Source organism: Salmo trutta, chromosome 36, assembly GCF_901001165.1.
Source record: "Salmo trutta chromosome 36, fSalTru1.1, whole genome shotgun sequence".
Lineage (NCBI taxonomy): Eukaryota > Metazoa > Chordata > Actinopteri > Salmoniformes > Salmonidae > Salmo > Salmo trutta.
In genome coordinates, this window is record NC_042992.1 from 28626499 (window position 1) to 28635159 (window position 8661).

General features: G+C 40.5%; 1 protein-coding gene across 4 annotated transcripts; it reads left to right on the forward strand.

The window, feature by feature from the left end:
• The first annotated feature begins 757 nt into the window (after positions 1–757).
• LOC115175785 (DNA-directed RNA polymerase III subunit RPC7-like) lies at positions 758–8068 on the forward strand. Of its 4 annotated transcripts, none has more exons than XM_029735301.1 (8): positions 758–1396; positions 1509–1651; positions 2003–2132; positions 2854–2922; positions 3300–3356; positions 5775–5845; positions 5989–6108; positions 6894–8068. In XM_029735301.1, the coding sequence occupies exons 2-8, from the start codon at positions 1532–1534 to the stop codon at positions 6978–6980; spliced, it is 654 nt and encodes a 217-aa protein (XP_029591161.1). In that variant the 5' UTR covers positions 758–1396; positions 1509–1531; the 3' UTR covers positions 6981–8068. The 4 variants fall into 4 exon arrangements, with proteins under 4 accessions (XP_029591161.1, XP_029591162.1, XP_029591163.1 ...); XM_029735302.1 differs by having other exon boundaries at positions 758–1101; XM_029735304.1 differs by lacking the exon at positions 758–1396 and adding an exon at positions 1809–1825 and having other exon boundaries at positions 1572–1651.
• The last annotated feature ends 593 nt before the right edge of the window (positions 8069–8661 follow it).

The window sequence follows — 8661 nt, forward strand, 5'->3', positions numbered from 1 at the left end:
CATACTTGATATTTAACTGTCTTCAAAGAAAAATGTAAAGAAAAAAATATTAATGCTGTTTGAATACTGCCAGTTGATTAATAACGATTATGCATTGACTGAAAAAATAAGCTAATTTTGGAGGAAATAACTTTGTAATATTTATCTCTTGCAAGCTATGTTTAATAAAGGATGGAACGATTTACTTCTGGATTTTATGACTTGTGTTCTACAAAAACATTGTTTTCCTGTGAAGTCTATAGGGGTAGATGTGTAAAGTAATAATTTGGCATTTACATGCCATTTAAGAGGCTAACCTTTTCAGCAACACAAGCACAAAGCTTACATGCAAATATAAAATGCACTCCAAACTAAACAACATACCTGATTAAGAGTTGGGTTAAATGCGGAAGACGAATTTCGGTTGAATGCATTTAATTGTGCAACTGACTAGGTATCCATCCATCCCCCTTTCCGTCAGTTTCTTACTCAAACAATCCCAAATCTTATAACGTACGGAATAATAGTGCTTCCTGGTGGCAGTGGGGAGCATGAATATGTTATGAGCCGTTTTTCCTTATCGCTCAGACAGAATAATTCATAAATGAACAACTGCTAAAAAAAACGCTACCACATTTTTGTGGGGAAATTGTATTGTGCTAGATTAAAGTAACAATTATTCTATATAAAAAAAAAGGTTAAATTCTAACGTTATACCAGTACAGACAGTAGGGTGGAACTATTGCGTACAGAATATGTTTCCTGAGACATTCAATGCCGACGGAACACACGTGGACTCCAGTTGAAAACATCCGGCAGTCTGTGCACGTGTGGGCTTACTCAGAAAACAGTTTTCATATTCTACAGTATAATAAGCTATGTATGTGTCAAGAGGAAAAACAACATACGTTATTTTGCCTGCACTGTAATCGTCAGCTAGCCAACGTTGGTTACATCGCTATCAAGCCAGTGGATCTGGTCATCAGACGGGCAGACTGCAGCATTTCTAAAGTTACTACTAAGTTAGCTAGCCATTCAAGATATTTGGGTTGGGCTTGGTTGTTATACTGTACGTTTCAGGGCTTGCCTCTATATTTCACGATCTCAACTGACACATTGTAGGTACGTGAAAAAGTATAATGTCATAGAATAGCTGCGAAATATAGCTAGCTTGAATGCCAGCCAATAATAGCTACCTGGCTATGCAAACAAGCACAGTGCTGCACTGGAGAGGTCACTGGCCGGCAGTTGAAATATCATAGCTAAGTACTGTAGCTATATATTTTGCTTGCTAAGGATTGGGTGTAATCATGTGTGAAATTAACTCTCGATATTCCAAGACCATACAGAAGAGTCAGTAGGGCCAGGGTGAAATGCGATAGCTAGCTAGCTAGTTACTGGTTATCTGTAAACAAAGGTAATTTGGGAGCCCACTCTCAAATGCGAGTTAGATATCCACAATACTGACTGCTATGTGTATTTGTTAGGCTACGTCTATCTGTTTCCCCCCCCTGTTTTTCCCCTTTCAGCATTTAGCAACATACTCATCCCCATGGCTGGAAGAGGCAGGGGTCGTGGAAGAGGACAGATGACCTTCAACCTGGAGGATGTGGGCATAGGAAGGGGGGACAGCCTTCCCCCCACCACCTTTAAGCCCTCACCCCTCTTCCCTGTGAGTGTGCACATGGAGTCAGGGCTTGAAAACACAGTCTGGACTCACCTTGCCACAATTGCTTATAGTGCTCTTGAGCGTCACAAAATGAAAATAATGACTGTTATCTAATATTGCTAGTAACGTAATGCGTAAATGTTTTGTTTTTCTCTTCAAGGCATTTTTCTCTCTGAGGTACATGTACAGTATGATTTGTATGGACACTGTCTGGTTTAGACACATTATATAGCCTACCATCCTTTAAACGGTTTGCAGTATTATGAAATACTGTATAGTAATTTAAATGTAGTAACGTGTTTGCTTAGTGCTAGTGTTGTTGTCTCCTGATCTGTTCCCTCTCCTTAACCTCAGCCCATGCCAGTCCAGCCTGTGCCCCTGCAGACAGGAGAGGAGGTGGAGTACATGCTGGCTCTGAAACAGGAGCTGAGGGCCGCCACCAAGACCCTGCCCTTCTACATCAGACGGGCTGCTCCCAAAAGAGGTAGAGTAAATTGCAATATCAGGACGATTTCAGCAACAACTAAGCGTGAGGCTAAACTCTTCTGCCGTTTTGGTCCCATAGCTATCACGTTGTAGCAATTGAAGTTCACATGCACAGATACTCACATGCAACGTCATATCGCATAGTCTCAGTTTAAGCGGTGGAGAAATCATAGAATGTTATTAACCGTGATTGAGCTAGCTTCCAAAGTTGTGTGGTTATAATTATTGGTAAACTTTTAAAGAATGTTGCAAGCATTTGTTACGTCATTTGTTGGTGTGGATGAAGTGAAATATGTTTTGTCATAATTAAATAGGCTTCCCAAAGATGATACAATTGCTGTAATTAGTAGCCTGATTAACAGCTGTCCATGTAAACCGGATTGTAAGGGCAAAGCATGTAAATATTTAAATCAAACTGTTCTATTAGAGCATTCACAATAATCGTATTGTTGAATGCTTGTAAAAAAGTACCCAGTTATGGCGGCTGTTATGTCAGAAAGCTCTGACGAAGGCCGTTGGGCCGATACATAAGCTTATTAAATACCAGTGATACTATCAAGAGCAGTGTGCGGTTTCCTTCATCCTGTTTTAATGGCTGTTATGTCAGACAAATGGTATGGTATAGAAGGTTTTGTAATTGTGTTCTACATGTTTTCCCTGGTTGGTATTATATGAATAGGAAATTGTTAGTTATAATCTTGTTGCTGTTTCCCATGTAGATGTTGATCGTTACTCTGATAAGTACCAGAGCGGAGAGCCCAAGGACAGCGCCATCGAGTGGAGCCCAGGTGAGTGATGATGGGCTGGTTTGTGGAGATACAGGCTGTTAGAATCTGCACTCAACTGATCACAGAACAGTTGTCTCTTTTATGAACTCTTTAGTTCCCTGTACCACTTTCCTACTGCTAGTGTTCTTCAGTGGCACCCCTAGCCTAGCCAGACTGAGTCCTATTTCTGGTATTTTCTTTTGATGCAGTTTTGGTATATGTCCAGCTGATGGTGCCAGACAAACAGTCAATTTCTTGTTTGAACTTATCTGATTTTTAATCTTGTGCTGTGGTGTCATTATTCCTAATACTTTGAATGTGATGCATTTCTGGTGTGTTTTATGCAATGCGTATTTTCTATGGTAACACGTTTCTCCCTTTTTATGGTTCTGTTTCAGACTGGAGCAGATTGCCTAAAGAGCTTTGCATTAAAGTGAGAGAACCTCAGGGTAAAAGTGAGTACTTTATCTAAAGGACTTGTGTGTGGAATTCAAACTTTGTGTAAGCCATGTATTGTTTTCAATTGATATTTTTTTTCTCAGATACTCAGTGAAATTTCATTTACTTATTTACTTAGCTACTTTGGCCTTTGAATTCCTTGTGAAACATATGCCACTATTGAACTGATTCCAACCTCCTTCTGTCAAGTCCCTAATCAGGTTTTGAGTTTAAGTGAGGTCTGTAAGATTTTTACATTTTTTAAGTTGACGCTCATTTATTGCATTTCTATACAATTATTATTTTTTTGAATGCTATTTGGAGAACAGCAAAAATGACCCCAGACACTATCACCTTGGCTACTGTAGGTTAATTTAACTCAGTTGATCTACAAATTCATAGCCTATTAGTTATATAGTTGTAATGTTATACCCCTGAAAGGGGGGAAATATGAGAAATTATTCACACTGACACGTACCATCAGTGACGAAACGAAAACGTATGACATTTTTAGAACAGTATTATTTTCATTTTAATGTCGGCCTATAGGGAAGGTAGGCCATGTGGAGATGTTCATATTGAAACAAATAATATTATTTGTATTTAACTTGTTTGATAAGATTAGTACAGAATTTCTTGACCCAAAGTTTGGGAACCACTGTACTAGCCTCTCTCTCTGCTTGCTTCCTCGCTGTCTCTGTCTCCTCTGCTTCTCCCTGCATGCATTGCAGCCTGCCTCAGCCTCACCACTGAGCGCCACATGCCCACATCACTGTCTATCTCAGGTTCCCTACTCTCTGTAATACAAAGTTATTATGAGAACTTATTGACATATTTATTGCTCCTGCTGAGGTAGGCTCCATTTTAGCATTAGCTTCTTACTTCATCCTTCTAACTGGCTAAGTAATACTAGCCAGAGCCCTTCAACATTACTACAATAGAATTCTCTACAGGCATCTACCCACCTGACTGACATAAGCGACTATTTACCAGTTGTGAGTCAGTTTTTGTTTGTTTGGGGGATGTCTGTAGACACGGCAGGAGTCGCTGGACGTTTTTGTTGCTTTTTGTCTAGTATCTTGTTGCCTACTAGAGCCGGCCTGTGGCGCGAGACGGTGGAGTTAGCCTTTTGAGAGAGTGGTGAATATGCTGCTAAAAAGGCAAATCTGGGGAACGCAGGCGAACATAACCAACAAACAACTGTTCATGATTCCACTCAGTCGCAAAGAGGCAGGCGCGATTAGAACTCTGTCAGATCAAAAATATAACTGTTCTGAGATTTGATCAAAGCTGGGAGCAATATTTAGACCCGTAATTGATTTTCTTTATTGTGTACCAAAATAAATTATATATATATACACATACATATACACACACACACACACAGTACCAGTCAAACGTTTGGACACACCTATTCATTCAAGGGGTTTTCTTAATTTTGTAGAATGTAGAATAACACATGGAATCATGTAGTAACCAAAAAAGTGTTAAACAAATCAAAATATATTTCAGGTTTTTCAAAGTAGCCACCCTTTACCTTGATGACAGCTTTGCACACTCTTGGCATTCTCTCAACCAGCTTCATGAGGAATGCTTTTCCAACAGTCTTGAAGGAGTTCCCACATGCTGAGCACTTGTTGGCTGCTTTTCCTTCACTCTGCAGTCCAACTCATCCCAAACCATCTCAATTGGGTTGTGGTCAGGTGACCGTGGAGGCCAGGTCATCGGATGCAGCACTCCATCACTCTCCTACACGTTGGGAACCACAGATGATGCGGAGATCATCCGTTCACCTACTCTGCGTCTCACAAAGAAACGGCAGTTGGAACCAAAGGTCCTAAATTTGGATATACCGATCCTGTGCAGGTGTTGTTACACATGGTCTGCCACTGCAAGGACGATCAGCTGTCCATCCTGTCTCCCTGTAGCGCTGTCTTAGGCGTCTCACAGTACGAACATTGCAATTTATTGCCCTGGCCACATCTGCAGTCCTCATGCCTCCTTGCAGCATGCCTATAGCACGTTCACGCAGATGACTAGGGACCCTGGGCATCTTTCTTTTGGTGTTTTTCAGAGTCAGTAGAAAGGCCTCTTTAGTGTCCTAAGTTTTCATAACTGTGACCTTAATTGCTTTCCGTCTGTAAGCTGTTAGTGTCTTAATGGCCGTTCCACAGGTGCGTGTTCATTAATTGTTTATGGTTCATTGAACAAGCATGGGACACAGTGGTTAAAGCCTTTACAATGAAGATCTGTGAAGTTATTTGGATTTTTACGAATTATCTTTGAAAGACAGGGTCCAGAAAAAGGGACGTTTCTTTTTTTGCTGAGTTTAGTTACGGCCATGCTTCTGTCCTGCGGCATTTGTTGCCACGTCAGTTCAGATTTTTTTTATTTGCTTACTTTTGGGCTAACCATGTTCCATTCTTCTCTTCTAGGACCTACACCTCAAGTTAAACGGACAAAGAAACCACTTGTAGGAAAAGAGGAGATTCTCACCAAGCTAGAGGTAGGATATTACAGAAACGACTAACCTTTCTTCGAAAGGAGACTAAGGATCAGAAATGTAAACCTTTTAGTTACTCCTAATTAGGGGGTAATTTGCATATACCCTGCCCTGGTTTTGATGTTTCTTGGTAACACACTCTTCAGACTCTCGAAAAGAAAGAAGAGGCGGTGAACTCTGAGGAAGAGCAGGACGAGGAGAAAAAGAAGACAAACGAGGAAGAAGAACAGGCAGATGAAGAGGACTATGAGGAAGACTTTGAAGAGGTAAGGGGTAATGGCGACTGATGAGGCCCGTCACATTTTGTACCTTGTTCCGCTTTGAACCTGTTTGTTATGGTCAGGGATTTAGTCGTAAAAGAAATTGTGAAATTCCAGTGAAGATGATGGTCGGCGAGTAAAGCTAATGCTAACAACGCTAATTTATCGTAATAGCTACTCAAAAGCTATTTACAAAATAAAGAAGGTGTATAAATGGTGTCTAAGGTGTGTTTAGGCTCCGTAAAATCCCCACCTTCTAATCAGAAGTTTGTTAGCTGGTAACAGCCATCTTTTGGTCAATAAAAGACGAAAATAAAGATATTGCCGGGCACATTGGCCAACAGCTGATGAAATACATATCTTCTATAAGTCACCATGGCTATGCATGGAGATTGGTTCAGGTTGTCCTTTTTAATCCTCTGTCCGCTCATCCTGTCTATCTTGAGCTAGCGCTCTAGCTAGCGAACTTGCCACATTCTATCAACTGGGTCCAGCCTTCAAAGTTTCCCGTGCCATTGAGTTTGTGACAGACACATCTGTATTTATGCAGGCCATAAGTGTTCTATGATCTTTTGCTAGATTAATCTCCGCAAAAGAATACTGACAGAAATGTCATACAAGTTCACAAAGGAAGAATATTTACATGAAGTAAGATGCCGCCGCCTTGAAGAGAAGAGAAGCGACACTGACAAAGATGTTGACAAGCCAGTGCATCCGGGGAGCCATTGTTCACTTGGTAGGCTATCATTCCTCCTTGCATAGCTCAATAATCATCATCATCTGTGTTTCAGGATACCGACTACATCATGTCTTACTTTGACAATGGAGAGGAGTTTGGAGGGAACAGTGATGACAACATGGACGAAGCCACCTACTGAGAGACCGCAAGAGTGCTGATAACACTGAATAGACAAAAAGAGACAGGTTTGAGTTATCCTCCCTGTGGACGGAGTTACAGTATTCTAATTACTTGTGGAGTCATTGGCCATGGGAACAAAGACATTGACCGGTATAGTCTAAAACATGGAAAGAACAATATGCTGCTATCTGATAACCTAGATCCAAGACATGGAAGGTGGCGACTGCTGGTGGAAACAGTGGCTCAATGTAGACATCTAGAGAGAATACTCAGACGTTTTCTTATTGTGTGTGGTGATTTAAAGTGCCAAAGATACTAACTAGTCATACTGACTGTTCCCCTTTTCTTCAGCTATGTTGAGGTAGTAATGGGAGCTGATGTATTTACAGGCTATTGATGCCTTTTATAACTTTAATCGATTTTATGGTTTTAATTAACACGTACAATTGCAGTAGTCTATGGTTTTTAAAGTAAAGACGTGTTTTAGAAAGGTATTTTAGCTTTTGTAATTCCTTGGTGTAACAGTCTTTTTAAGTGTATACGACAATCGAATGTTGGCTAAGACATTGAAAACAATAGTTGCAATCCAAAAAAAATGGGTGTATTTTAAAATATTTTTTCCCTGTAATGTCAAATTATGTTATGGAAGTTGACAATTTGAAAGTGTTGAATTTGAGTCTAAATACATTTTAAAGAACCAGAGTATATATTTGTTTGTATCAACCAACCAGCAGATGGCATATTACTCCAAGGTAAATCAGGTGTGGTGTATGTTCACTGTGTGTAGTTGGTAGGTTATGCAGTTGACAAAACAAGTTATTCACCATTGCCAATTTAAAAGGAGCAGGGGTGGAATTGTGTGTAAACTCATGAAATGTAAAAGGTGTTTTTTGAGCTGAATTCCTGGTAATTTATAGTGTTTTTTTTGTTTAATTTTTATTCTACCTGTAAAAGGGAGTGATCCTCCATTTCCTTGAACAGCGTTTAACATCCTGCCGTCCAAGGTGAAAAGACTACCCTTAAAATGTAAGCATAGTCTAGGGCAGAAAGTTTACATTGTGTGACTAGCTTTGAAAAACATGCTTTTTAAAAAAAATCTGAATATCAGCCCTGTAAGTCTTCTGCTTTTTAACCATTTGATTTTGAGAAATTCTATATCTAAACAACCTCAATCACACTTAAACGAGTTGGGTAGCCTCAAGGTTAAAGTGTTGGGCCAGTAACTGAAAGGTCACTGGTTCGAATCTCAAGGCCGACAAGGCGAAAAACGTCATGCACGTATGCAAAAGTGTTGCCTTACATGTTGACGTGGTCCCTCTGCGGTTCCCTCATTAGAGCATAGCTAAGCTATGGGGATATACACTGAGTGTACCAAACATTAGAAACGCCTTCCTAATATTGATTTGCACCCCCCCCGGTTTTGAGGGGGGGGCCCTCAAAACCGCCTCAATTCATTGCGGCATGGACTCTACAAGGTGTCGAAAGCGTTCCACAGGGATGCTGGCCCATGTTGACTCCAATGTTATTTCAAGTTGGCTAGATGTCCTTCGGGTGGTGGACCATTCTTGATCCATACAGGAAACTGTTGAGCATGAAAAACCCAGCAGTTTTGCAGCTCTTGACACAAACCGTTACCACTGGCACCTACTACCCTAGCCCGTTCAAAGGCACTTACAGTTTTTGTTTTGCCCATTGCACAC